The following is a 14,381-nucleotide window of genomic DNA, read 5'->3' as shown; positions in this document are numbered from 1 at the left end:
GGTGTAGAGGTAGCGAACACCCTGGCAGAAGCCAGCAGGTGTGGAGAAAGCAACACCAAAACTACGCCGTCAGGTTCAACAAACAGGGCCAGGTCTGAGATTTAGTGAGGAACTACGCACTGATGCACCCGTGTTCGGCTTCTTACAGAAGTTCAATTTATAGCTAATTTCACTTATTTAACACTGAAGAGGGCTTCTTCCCAGTCCAGCCATGCTCCCTGAACCGGGCCGCCGGGACAAGCAGCAGTTTGGGGCGAGGATGGGAGCAGCAGCTGTGGAGTTACCACACGCAGGACCGCGGGACGGCCACGCTGCCACAAAAGACGTTTCACGATAAACCACCGTTACAGAATTTACGACAAGTGGCCCGAAGCCCGCGCCTCCTCCCGCGCCCTCCGTGGCGGCGCCGAGCCGGCACGGCACCGCCCGGCCGCTGCGAGGCTGCACAGCCCGGCCCTCCGCCCGTTGACGTGCCGCCTGCCCCGCTCCGCCGGGCCGGAGGGGGCGCTGTCCCTCGCGGCCGTGCGCCGGCCCCTCGGCCCGCGACGCCGGCGTGCGGCGGCGGAGACGCCCGGACGCGGCGCGGAGGCGGAAGTGGGCAGGCGCGGCGATGGCGGCGACGGGCATGGGGCAGCAGTGGGTGCTGGTGGAGATGGTGCAGGCCTTCTACGAGGTGCGGCCAGGGGCGCGGGCCCGGAGTGCTGCCCGACCGCCGGCGCGGGGCGGCCGTCGCCGGGAGCGAGGGGGTGGGTGTGCCGGAGGGGTCCTGCCGCCGGGATCCTGCCGCCGGGCCGGGCGGCGTCGAGGCGGGCGGGGTCCGTGGCGCCCCGTGGCTGGCGAGTGTCGGGACGCCGCTGCCCGTGAGCCGCTGATTGCGGCTGCAGGGAGCGGGAAGGTGGGCCCGGGCCTGCCAGGGGGCTGGTAGCCGGGCAGCCTCGCTCGGTGGCAGGGGAGGCGGTGCGGTCCCTTCCCCGCGCTGACTCGACCAGTGCCGCCTGCCTGACAGCGCACTCGCGGAACCGCGAGCACATGTGCACGGTGTTTGTGTATCGAAAAAGTAGATGCACGCACTTACCTTTTTTTTTCTGTTCAAGTTTATAAAGCTACATTTAGTCTTTATACCAGAGCATTAAACCTTAATAAGTTTCACAGCATTCAGGGTTTGAAACTTACAAGTTTTATTTAAAGAGGAAGAAACAACTTTTAAATGTTTACACTTGTCTCGTGGAGGGGATCAGCATGACATGTTTGTATCCAGGCTTTGTTTCATGGTATTAAAAAGGATGTCCTGATGATAAGCAGTATTCTTGTATCAACAGTCTGTTTACACCCTTCCTTTGGCAAAGCTTGGTAGCTTTCTGAGAATTTATAGTAGGGTTTGCAGTACAGCTATGGGAGTGCCTACCTAATGCAGACGGTAGCACAGTCTAGTACACTGAATTCAGGATAATTGTAGGCACCAAAAAGCATGGGAAAGTAGTTTGTATGGACCTGTACTGCACTATGTGTTCTTTAGGTATCATGGTATGCGCATGTATTTTTAATATGTTTGGTGAACTGAAAAGTACTCTGCAGATGAGAAACTTGCCATTTGCATTTGGATATGCCATAGAACTTCTAACTGGTTTTAAAATCCTGTGCAGTTTCCTTTAGTTTTTGGATATGTGGTGCATTCCACTTACTTTTGTTGGCAGTTCAGGTCCCACCAAAATACGCTGATGTGTGGGAGCTGTTCCACTGAGTTGAAGACGGAGTGCAATAGTGTGTGTGCACTTTGAGTCTTTTAAAAGTAGTAGACATCCACAGTGTAGACACAAGAGAGTAAATGACACAGGGGCAAAACTATTTCTCTTGACAGTATTGGGTTATACCTGCTCTAAGTGCCTGTGAAACTAACAAAAATGGGCTATGAGGACAGGATTAGGTTTCTTTGTAAATTATAGAAGCTGGTCGATGCTGGTGGACTATAAATTATAAGAACGAAGGGTTGAAGTTGATGTGTACAGGTGACATTGAAGCTCTCAGGTGACTTCTGCTTGTTGTGAAACCTTTCCACTTTTACAGGTACTGGTGCAACCCGTATGGCTTATCTGCCTTTACTCTCAATATTCAGTTTGTGTGCGTGTGTGGAACCGAAGCCGCTTATCAGTTTAGAGTGTGCCTTCTTTATTAACAACAGAATAAATCTATTCAAACTCAAGTTAACAGCTACAAGTAGTAGTTACAAAGCAGTCCACTTTCATATAATTATAATTTTTACTGATTTGGAGATACACAGTAGCTGATGATCAGCTTTGTCTTTTTTTTCTGAGTGAAACTAGCAAAAAAGAAACTGTTGCATAGTGTTGCACTGATTCAAATAGAATACTGTATAGACTTATTTTCATGCTTTTATTTTCAGGCTCCTGCTTATCATCTCATTTTGGAAGGAATTCTAATCCTATGGATAATCAGACTTCTTTTCTCAAAGACATATAAGCTTCAAGAGCGATCTGATCTAACACCTAAGGTATTGTGGAAAAATACTTTTCTTTAGAGAAACAGTTTATAGCTATTGATATATTTGGCTGTTGGACCACTGCTGCATAATCAATTGTGCCGATTTTTTTTAGGATTTCAAAGTGTAAGCTTACTTTGGACTAAGGAACTACTTATTGCTTAAATGCTTCAGTTTGTGCTTTTAAAATAGCACCGTGATTGAGAGTCTGAGAAATATAAAAGAATTTATATGACCATGATGGCTTAACTATGAGAAGCTGACATAAGCTCTGCTCAGTGGATGGCTTTGTTTTAAAAATGGAAGCTACACTGAAAAAAAACCGCAACAAACAAAATTAGTATAGAGAGTAGGAAAATGATCGGTCTGTACATGTGGTATCTGTGAGTAATAACTCTGAGAGTTTATGGTGTTAAGTAGGTTATAGAAGACTTTGTAGTATAGTGGCAGTTTTCTTCTTTTGCAATCTAGTTGTCTCAAAAAAAGAATGCTGTAATTATTGATGGAAACTGGAATTTCTCCATGATTTCTGACTGGAGATCATCAGGAATGAGTAGAGTTTGTTTTGAAGATGTCCCTGGACTAGTTTGTCTGAGACATGGCCTATAATTTGGCTTGCTGCATAATGTGAGAGGATGCCATTGGATATATTCAAAGGATGATTGGATGCAGTCTCTGAATGTGAAATAGTGAGGCAAACAAGGACACATGGATTATTCTCAGTCAAAGGTGAACTATAGCAATGTATTGCAATGTGACTACCAGCCTATGTATGTAAGGAGTTGATCTGAATGATCTGAAGTCCCATATGACAAACAAGCTTAATTTGCTAGAGCTTCAGAGGAATTGTAACCTTTATGAATTGACTAAACCACTAGAATTTCTTCATGGTACTGGGGAAGTTTCTGAAATAGATTTATAGGTATTTTATTTTACCTTGTATTTCCCATCTATATCATGCTTGCATGCTTTTGATCTTACTCTCGCTGAGGATACATGTTAAGTATGTGAGCTCAATGTAATGTGTTTCAAAATCAGTGAACAGGATGTAGGGTCTGGAGGCACAACGCTGTAGGTGTGAGCTAATCTGCAGGCAGTATCCTCTTTTTGGACTACTCTTACTTTGGAAGTACGTTTGGAAGTACTTTCCATCTACAGGAGGCATCTGTAGCAACAGGAGACATTAGGCTAGCAGGCTCTTGTCCTACTGGGGGATTTCAACCACCCTGACATCTGCTGGAAAAGTAGCATGATGAGCTGTAGGCAATCGAGGAGACTCCTGGAGTGCATTGAGGAAAACTTCTTGAGCTAGGTAATAAATAGACAGCCCTACCAGGAGGGACGTGATACTGGACCTAATGGTCACCAATGCAAATGAGCTAATCTATGACATCAAGATTGGAGACAGCCTGGGTTGCAGTGATCACACGCTCATGGAGTTTGCCTGGGGGATGTGGGACAGGTGAAGAGGAAAGTAAAGGTAGAACCCTGAATTTTAGTAAAGCCAGCTTCCAGCTCATCAAGGAGTTAGTCAGCAGGATCCCCTGGGAAACTGCCCTCAGGGACAAGGGAGCAGAACAGAGCTGGCCGATTTTTAAGAATGTTTTCCATTGAGCACAAGAGCTCTCTATCCCAGGCATAAGAAATCAGGTAAGGTGGGCAAGAAGCCAGCATGGCTGAGTGGAGACCTGGTGGTCAAACTAAAGGGCAAGAGGGAAATGCGGAGGTGGTGGAAGCAGGGACGTGGATCCTGGGACACTGCCTGATTGAGCATGACATTGTATGATATGGAATATCTCTTTGGTTAGTTGAGGTCATCTACCTGGTTGTGTCCCCTCCCAGATTCTTGTGCACCCTCCAATCTATTCACTGTTGGGGCCAAGTGAGAAGCAGAAGGCCTTAACACTATCCAAACACTGCTCAGCAAGAACTACAACATTAGTGTGTTATCAGCATTGTTTTAGTCACAGATCTAAAACACAGACCTGTATGAGCTGCTGTGAAGAATACAGTACAGTCTGTTTTGTACCACACGAGATCACACACAGCCAGGCTTCTGTGTGCGTGTTGAGCTGCATGTCATAACATGCGAGTTGTTCAGTGTGGACACTACTGATTTGCCTTCTGATTTGTTCCAGTTTTATTCATGCTGTGGTACACCAGAAAGAAATACTGGGTTGCTCAGGTACAGGCACTGGAGATAGGCCAGCTCAGGCTGCCTTCATGTCAGCCACTCATGATACTTGGAGCTTCTCTGTGAATTATTGTTGGAGATCCTGCCAGACCAGAGCTGAAGAATACCACTACTGCCATTTTAATGTGATCTGTCAGGACCAGTCTGTCCTGGGGAACCAGAGGTAGATGAGATATTGTGCAACCTAGTCCACTTAGGAGTCATACTTCTAGAACAGTGAAGAAATACACCCTGAAGGTGGCCTCTGGGTTCTGTAGCAAGAGTGCTATAAAATCTAGTGCAGGAATCAGCTTTCAACTGTCTGTTATCCTTTAACAGTGTTTGTATCTATTCTTATTGGTTCTATTACTAAAATAATGAGAACTCCTAAATCATTAACTAAAAAGGTGGAGTACTTCTCTGCGACTCTGAGTTCATGATGGTTTGGGATTTTGGGAAGTACAAATAAGTCTATTGCCAGACAGGGTGCTAGACATACAGATTTGTGTGGGCTTTTCACCCAAAATAAAATCTATGTAAAGCAGCAAAGTACCACTGTAGACTGCAGTGGGCTATGGGAGGTTGCATGGCATCATTTGGCCACAGTCTTTCTCTGCAGCCAACACCCATTTGTATGAAAGCAAGGTGCCCTCCAGATGTATGTCTTTTGCTCTGCAGTAAAAGATACTGAGCTTTTCTCTCAAAATTGCCGCAGTCTTACTAGGAGACACACCTCACCATTTATGGATGGGCGTAATATTTGTTTTCTTTGTTTTTAGAATTTTCACTGCTGTAATAGCGTGGGAGCAGTTCTATTACAGCAATATTAGTCAGGAAGCTGAAAAGTTCCTGTCAGAGACAAGTGTTTAATGCATGACTGTGAACTACTGTAGGCCACAAGAACTCTCTCTTGCAGGAGTAGCCTTGAGAGATCAATCTTCTAGAGGGAAGAGGAGATGTTGTCTGTTCTTATAAAGGTTTTAAGTCACTTTGAGTTAAGACTCCCTATGTAGGTGAAGATTCTCTTAAGTATTAGCATAGCTTGAAAGAGAGAAATTTCTAACTAGCATGCCCATTGTTTGTGCCAGTTTGTGCTGTGCTGATATGTGATTCTATAACTACTGTGAAATTAAAAACCTTTTACTTGACAACCAGCAAGTAAAAAATATAATTGATCTTTGGGTATTGACACAGATGCATGTGTGACACTGTTTCAAAGCACTAGTGCTAACCATGAACTATCTTCTTGAACATAATTGCTAACTTTTCTAAAAAGCCAGGGTGAACAATGCAACTTATTGAAATAATTTGGGTTGGATGTGTTTATACTAAAGTGTTTCTCTTACCCAAGGTATCTGACATTTAAAAAGTAAAAACCAGAACCAGTAAAATATAACCACCTAAAGCAATTTTATTTATATATATGTGTGTATATATTTAGCTTAATATATTTAAAATGCTTATATATTTTATAGAATTTTTAGAAATTTTATATTGACACTTGTATTTTATTTAACATTTGTGTTCATATAAATTAAAAATATTTATAAAAGGGAAAGAGGAAGAGCTGAGAAATGAGTTCATTTACGTTACAGCCCAAGAGAGTGGAAGTGGAAAGTTTTGAGTTAATTGTTTTCATCAAGTGGATATTTCCAGTAGCTTGAACTGAGGAGAAACAAGAGAATAACCACACATTTATGATGTTACATTGTGAATGAAAATCTGGTTTCTCTGTGTGTTTGACAATTAATATTATTGTTCTGAAATTTGGTGCCTCTTCGGAAGGCAGAAGATAAAAGTGCTTCTTCTGGATGTGAGGTCACTGTGCGAAAGTCTGCCTCTGCTCTGTCTTTTTGTTCAGAGGAAGATGGTCATGAACCATCATCAGGATGGACCAGTGTACTAAGATATTTGGTGAATGGAAGGAGGAAAGGGCGTGGACTGTCCCATCTGCAGTGTGGATGCCTGTTTTAGGTTGAGATTTGTACTCATTTTAATCACCAACATCTCCAGTCTCCCACCATAATGAGGGAACTTCTATGATAGAAGCTACTGCCTGTGCTAACTACATGTGGAAAGAGGAGACATAAGATGTGTTTGTTGTTTATGTTCCTCTGTCCATGAAAAAGCAAAATGCCATGTAACAGATGAGGAGAATGAATGTGAGCTAGAATTAGTAAAGTGGTATTGTTTGAAATGAGAATTAGTCTTCTGCTGTAGATCTTATTTTGTGGTAAGAAAAGCATCACGATGTTGCTACATATCATCTGTGGCTTGGCACCTCTGCTGTTAGTTTGTGTGCTACAAACATTTCAAAGGAAAGATTGGAAACTTCTTGCAACTTAGTACAAATGGGAGAGAGAAGTACTAATTAGGTATTGCTCATTATCGTGATGTTCACAGATCTCAACTGCAGTTGTACTGTCTTCATCTATTGTAGCTAAACAGCGTCCTTCTATAAATAATATTTTTCTTTCTACTAGACTCTGTGGAAAAAATATTTCAATTGAATTTGTGTATTGGTTGCTAAGCTGCTTAGTGGCATTTTTGTACCCTTAGTTCAAAAAATTAGATGTAAATGAAAAAGCGGAGTGCATACTTACACAGATTTAGTTCTGCCATCTTTGAAGAAAAGGTATGTTATGTTGCCTACTGTGCCTTTGAACTATGTTGTATAAAAGCTGTTCAAGTGTTGTTTGCATTCAGGTTTTAAAAAGAAGAAACACCATTCTTCTCAAGTCCTTTCCTTTTAGGCATTTGATGTCATCTAATTTTTTCCTTATTTATCCTTCCATAACTGACAGGCTGTACCACTTCTCACCTGATTTATTCTACTTTCTCATTAAAAGAAAAAAACAACAACCAAAACAAACAAAAACCCCCCACCCTGTGCTCTAAAATGAACACAAGATGATTGGTGCAAGCTGCTCCATCTGTCAGGGATGTGGGGCATTTCAACACAACTGTCACAGGAACAGAGGAAAGGTTGCATGAGTGTAAATCTTACTTTCTGATTTTCAGAAGTCTTTCTGAACTCCTGTGAGAAGGTGTAAGATACTACTGGGAAATGGTAACTCAGGATATGGTTGCTCAGTACCATCTGCCAGTCTAGGTTGGAACTATGTTGTATATCCATCCTGCTTTTGCTGAGTTAGTTTTCATCTTGATCATTTTTCTGAACAAGGTTATTGTCTGGTTTTGTAGCTGCCTATCTCAACACAAGGAACAGGAACATGTATGTGTCTGTGAGAGGACTGTACTGTAGCAGCTGCTGGCTTGTGGTGATGTGGGTCAGCACACTTAGTCGTAAATTACATCTTTGATTTTGTTTTTCGAATAGAAACACAAGATTGGGATGCATACTAGTACCTGTTCTGAGACAAGGATGGAATAGCTACTCTCTTTCTTGGATCCATGGAGTTTAACATACAGGGTTATGGTTCTTCTCTGAGATAAAACTGACTTTGGGCGCTCCTTTTCCACCATTTTGGTACTGTAGTGCATATTCATCTTGATAGAGTGCATCATCTGGAAATCTTTTCCTGTAGGGTTCTTGAGATATTTGCGGAGTCACGTCAAACATGAGGATTGATAATAGAATGCAGCAATGAATCATAGTCAATAGTATTTACACAAGCTTAATTTATTATTGTTCTGTTCTCTGGTCCTCAGTTATCCGCTTGGATTTTTTTAATTGAAGCATTGAAATATGCTATTAGACCTTCTACAAGATGGCACTATTACAGGATAAATTAATAAAACCCCTTAGTTTAATGTAGCACATGTAGCAGTATGTATGTTGCGTAGCATTTCGATATTGTGTACAAGGCTCCAGCTGGGGTCTGTCCTGTGGTGGCTAAAGAAAGTAAGCACATTTTCTAACATAAGTGGAGCCACTTCAAAATATTGGATAAATTCAGCTCTGTTGCACATATTAATGACATTTTGTTTCTTTTGAAAGATATGTCCCATGGGTTAAATTTCAGTAGGAAATTTAACATGAGAAAGTTCAATTAAAAGGTATTTAAAGAACCTCTGCAAAATATTAGAAACACAAGTGACTATGCTTGTATAAAAGTTGTATTTTATGAAATACAAGACTATTGAAATTTCCTGTTGTTTTTTTTGAAATAGACCTCTGTGGAGTTCCTGGGATATTAATTAATACTTTGGAAATATCTGGAAACAAAGTTATTAATTAGCTTAGTAAATGGAAAGCTATGAAAATGCAGGATACTAATTGTATTGTTGTGTGTAGGTAATTTTTTCGTATCTTAATTTGGCTTTTACATCAAAGGCTTTGAACAGTCTGTTTGGAAAAAAAGCAAAAATGGAAAAATGTATTTCTGTGGTGTTTTCAAAAAATGTTTGCTGAATTTATATTTTGGTATTGAAATAAGTAGCCTTAAAAATTCTACTGCTTTTTGAAATAGTAGACAATAAAAACCCATTGTATTCATACCGTTCCAAAGTAGTCTGTTAACATCAGATATGTCTTGCTGTGTTAGTAAATAATCCTCTGGAAAAGTTCTGCTTTCATGGTATGAAGGATGATGTTGGTGATTTGCCTGAGTGGTTGCTAATTTGTGTGAAACTAGTCTAATGCACCTGTTATGCTGGTCCACTGCATGTCCTTTGGAAAATCATCTAGCTGAGGTTTTCCAGATAGTTTTAAGCACTTTGAAAATGAATATACATTCAGTATTCCTCCGTGGTTAGGTGTCAGATAAGTGATTTAGTAGTTGTTACCATTTCTTAAGTGTTTGGCAGTTTTTCTCCATTGTGTCCTGCTCACATGTGTGTTACTTTGCCAAGTATTTTAATGCCATGGTTGTTTAAACAGCACTGTTGAAGACTTGAGAATGTAAAGTGAGGCAGTTTATATTCAATTTTTATGTAATTCATATTCAGTTACATAGACTGTAGAGGAGGATTTTAATAATTAATAGATTGAGTGAAATAGTATTGATAAACCTTGGCAGGGACACCAAGTTACTATCTCTTCTCTTGATCATCATATGAGATCTTTAATGCTGGGCTATCTTTATATCCCTTTCCCTTTGAAGAATTCAGAGACCCTCAGTTGAACGTACAGAGATAATATAAATTCTAAGTGTCTCAGAAAGGTGATACCTATTAGCATACATCATTTCTTATACAACTATTACTAACTGGTATTAGCAAAAAATTTCTTTTCTAGTGGAAATCCTTTTTGAGCAGTATTTCTTATCTCCTGTTCAGGAAAAAGAAGAGTTGATTGAAGAATGGCAGCCAGAGCCTCTTGTATCTCCTGTACCAAAAGATCATCCAGCTCTCAACTACAATGTTGTTTCAGGGTAAGTGTAACCAAAACAAATTTTGTTTTTATTTCAACTGAAAGACTTGATATCTCTGTTTTTAAGTGTATTTTGTACTAAGCATTTCCATGTCCTTAAAACCTTTCATAAATGAATTGCATTTTTGGACAGCAGGACTGAATTTGCCACTGAAGAGATGGTTTGGGTTTTACAACATCATCAAGACTACCTTATTAAGAAAGTCTTTCTTTAAATGTTGTAATCTTTTTTTATTTTTTTTAATTTTGGGGTGCGAAGAGGGGCACTATAACTTTGCCTTCATTATGGCTCTCTATTGTTTAGTAGCAGTTTGTGTCATTTTTCTGAATATGTAGCCCCCCAAAATGGTTACCACCTTCTATGTAGAGGTTGGGGGAAAACTGTATCATCACGAATCACTTCAGAAGAAACTGATACTGTGGCCAGCCACTTGGCAATTCATGAAAAGTTGTTTCTCTTTGGCCAATCAGGAGTGGAGATGCTTGGTGGCAAAGTTGTTTTTTGAGGAAATTATGGCTCAGCATTACTTTCTTGTGTGTTACAATGCTTTTAAAATGGGTGCTGACTTTTGTAAGAGTCACAGTATTTCAGAAATTGCTTTGAAATTTCTTTCACAAGCTACAGATTTCTTTATGTTAGTGACTTTTACAATCTAAACATTCTTAATACCTCTCTAGTGACACTAATAATTTAGAATATTTTAGTGACAGAGCACAATTATTTGCTGTCACAGAGAGCTCCATTTTGATGATTCTGCCACCACAGGAAAGTCTTCCTAGGGAAAGATAGGCCTATTTTAATCAACTGTGATGTGAACAATCCTATTATTGTTCAGAATTTTGAAACAAGCAGTACTGTGGAGTTAAAGGAAGTGTTGGATGTTTGAAAAAAATCTGAACAAATATATCTTTTAGATTGGCTGAGAAAACATTTAAATTATTCAGAACTTGCTGGTGCTTACAGTTAGGGAATGTATTGTGACAGAATGTTGATATGTGGTGACTGGTGAACTTAATAGTAACTATGGGGAAAAGTTGGCATTTGTCTTGTGAGATTTAAACTGGCAACTAACTACTGTCCTGCATGTTGCTCAACAGCTACGAAGTTATAACTTGGGCTATAAACTTAACCCATGTTTCAGAATTAATACAGAAATGAGAGTGCATCCTAATTCCAGCTCAAGAGCATTTCTATCCTCTCTTTACTTAGTACTTTAAGAGGATCCTATTGATGCTAATGATATAGTCTTCTCTCAGTGATTTCTGTGTGTTAAAGTCCATGTGAACGGCGATTTACATAGATCTTCCTTATCTTAGTATGTGTTGGTTTAACATTGCATATTTGCAGTAATGCCTGGATAGGCTCATAACCACTGAGGAAGTATGAAATACTTCAGTAAAAATTTTGACCTGCTGTGTGGGGAAGGCAGACTTCCTCCTTGTGTTAGTGTGCTCCTTTCTGCTGAACACTTGCATATCCCAGTAACACCAAATGGTAAGCAAAGCCAATAACACAGAGAATTGTCCAAACCAAAAAAGCGACCAATCTTGAGTCAGTGGTGAAGAAGTTACCTATAATGGCTCGGTCACAGTCCAGAAATCAGTTAGATCTTGTGGTACCCTTTCTGTGAACTAATCTATGCATGATAGATTAGTTGTACAAGATGTGGTTCAGAAAATGTAAACCTATTTCCTGAAACAGTATGTCTGCAAAATTTCCATGCTGATTCTCATTTTGCTTTAAAATAAAAAGGAACTAATGATCTGGCGATGATTAACTTTATAATCTTCTGTGGCTGGTTTTTCAATACATACAACACTTAAGAGATGAGTGAGACGTCCCAATACAGATGGAGTGCTTTCAGTCCTTAAAAGACAATTCCTGAAGGACTTACTGGCAAGTTCTTTGAATGTAGCTTGAAATTTATATTTATATTTTTATTTACAGTTTTATTTACACTTCCAGCTCGATCTTGTCCTAACCATGATACTTAATGAACTGTATTGTACTAGAGGAAGGGAGAAATGTGAAAGAAATTAAGTGTTTCACTCTTTTCCTTTTGCAAAGACTTGTGGTTTTTGATGTTGAAAGGAAGGGTTTATGATTCTGTTAGCATCCATGTTTTGGATATAATTATTCACTGGAATAAACTTTTGTATGAATATTTAGTGCCTAAGCATGAGTGTTCCTTTAGAAGTTTGGGTAAAATTCTGATAGCAAAGTGTGGCCATATTATGAGGGCTGCAGCTTTGTTAGGGGCAAGTTGTTGATGAACATGAGTGTATTTTCTAGGTTTGAGATGTGGAGCTGTGGAGGCAATTTGTTTTAAATTTACCAGGTTCAATAGTATGCTGGGAATATACTGAACCTTGTGTTAATGCCAAAATGGATAGATGCTGGTCTACTCTTGTGATTATCTGTGAACCTAAGCAGTTGTTTCATGTAACAGGACTTGCAGCATTTGATGCAGTTCATTGATGAGCAAGACAGAGGAGTACATCCAGGTGTATTTTTAATGGCAGTGAATTCTCCAAGACAAGGTGCTGTGCATCTGTATGATATGCTACTGCTATGCAGAAGATGCTCAGCTGTAATGCAGGACTGCTCCTTTGTGGAGTCTGCTTGACCTTGTGTCCATTTAATGTCATGGAATGACAGTAATGAAGATGCACGGCACATGCACCGTGTTAGCAGAAAGCTTTCCAAAGCTGCTTGCAAGCTTTGCAATTACTTGGTTGAAGCAACGTGCTTAATTTTTGAAGTGAACTGATACGAAACAAAATCGTGGAGGTTTTTTAAGTGAAGTTCAGGCAGTTCAGTGTTTTTCTTAATTTGTAGTGAATAGCTTAGACTTACAGTTTATTTGCTTTGCACTCCAAAGATGCCCATTGGAATATTGGAGCAGCTCTGCACAGACATTTGGTATTTGAGCAGCCCTGTTTAATTTTGATTGTGAAAATTGCTCAGTACTAGTTTCCACATGGGAAAAGCTTGTTGAAACTATTGTGTTTGAGGAATAGTATATGATCTCATCTGTAATATTTGACAACGCATACAGAAATGGGCAGACATAAGGTTTTGTATTTGGCTTGGCTTTGAAACTTCTCAACACTCTTGAGTGATTAATTGTAACTTTTGATTTTGTAGTATTGAAGTGTATAATTGCCAAAACTGGATTGCTTTAGAATACAGCACACAGATGTGATGTTTGTGTTTAAACGGGTAATAGCTATTTTTAATAACTGTTTTTAGGAATCATAATTTTTTAGGACAGAAAATGTCTCGGCCTTTTGCTGTTCTTGTTTATTTGTTAATATTGAGTGTTTTCACACTTTCTGTATTTCCTGATTACATGAGTTGTTCAAACTGTGATGGATTAAACAGAATTGGAAACTTAAGGTAACAGTTAACACAATACTTTTGTCTGCTTACAGCTAGTACCTATGTTTCAGGAGCCCCACTCAGTACAAGATTGGTATTGTGCATTTGCTTTGTGACAAAAACATTGGTTTTAAATTTGTTTTTATCACGAAAGTAAGCAGCAATGGAATGTCCTTTTTACTTGCAGTATTCCTTCTTTCAAATAGATATTACTTTGCCGCTTCAGCAATCATCTTTGTATGAATTAAGTTTTCCACAAGGAACCATTAAATATCTCAGGAAGGTATTTATGATTTCTTTATTAAAATACAGGAATACAGCTTTTGCTGAATATGGTAGTATATTTGTTACTCAACACTGAACTTAAATATTGATTGGCAGCTGCACAGGAGGAAGTGGAAAGAGGGACTCTTGAAAAATGCTGTGTGCCTTTCACTGTTGAAACACAAAATTCCAGCACTGTTTGACTGTTTATGAAAATAGCAACTGTTCATTCATAACAATAGATCTGACATTTTTTTTCCAGTCCTCCCACCCATATAATCACTGTTAATGGCAAGGAATGTATAAACTTTGCATCATTTAACTTTCTTGGACTTTTGGATAATGAAAAAGTTAAGGTGAGTTTTTCCAGTTACTGTATTTCTGTGGTTATTCCTCTTTGTATGTAATCTTCACATTAAGAATGACTTAAGAAGGCACAGTCTTTGTCAAGGAAGCATGCTTCTAAAGCAGCAAGGGGGATTATAAAACTTGTAATTTTATGCTATTTGAATTTGTCTTTTTACTGAATTTAGTCTGGTGTACCTACTACGTACTAGCTGATTATCAAGCTAGATTAGTATCTAATGTCCTGATCATGAGAATACAGTGAATGATTCTTAAACACTTGTCTGAAATAGTTTTGATGTTAAATTAATTTGTATAATTTAGTTTATTATTATATTTCTATAAAGCAGGTCATGTTGCATGATGCAAGAATTAACCTGTATAC

General features: G+C 39.5%; 1 protein-coding gene across 3 annotated transcripts in view; it reads left to right on the top strand.

Annotated features, from left to right (window-relative positions):
• Positions 1-590: 590 nt before the first annotated feature.
• SPTLC1 (serine palmitoyltransferase long chain base subunit 1) overlaps positions 591-14,381 on the top strand; it is a 35,158-nt gene continuing 21,367 nt past the window's right edge. For all 3 annotated transcript variants that reach the window (XR_013923548.1, XM_080362937.1, XM_080362936.1), the window contains exons 1-4: positions 591-673; positions 2,402-2,509; positions 9,912-10,006; positions 13,914-14,007. Coding sequence is in view for 2 of the 3 variants with exons in the window: in XM_080362937.1 (XP_080219063.1) it covers positions 611-673; positions 2,402-2,509; positions 9,912-10,006; positions 13,914-14,007 (360 nt within the window). In the remaining variant the exon portion in view is untranslated. The remainder of the gene's footprint in view (positions 674-2,401; positions 2,510-9,911; positions 10,007-13,913; positions 14,008-14,381) is intronic.

This window comes from Nesoenas mayeri (genome assembly GCF_963082525.1).
Source record: "Nesoenas mayeri genome assembly, chromosome: Z".
In the NCBI taxonomy this organism is placed as follows: Eukaryota; Metazoa; Chordata; class Aves; order Columbiformes; family Columbidae; genus Nesoenas; species Nesoenas mayeri.
This window is presented reverse-complemented; position numbering and strand designations above follow the sequence as displayed.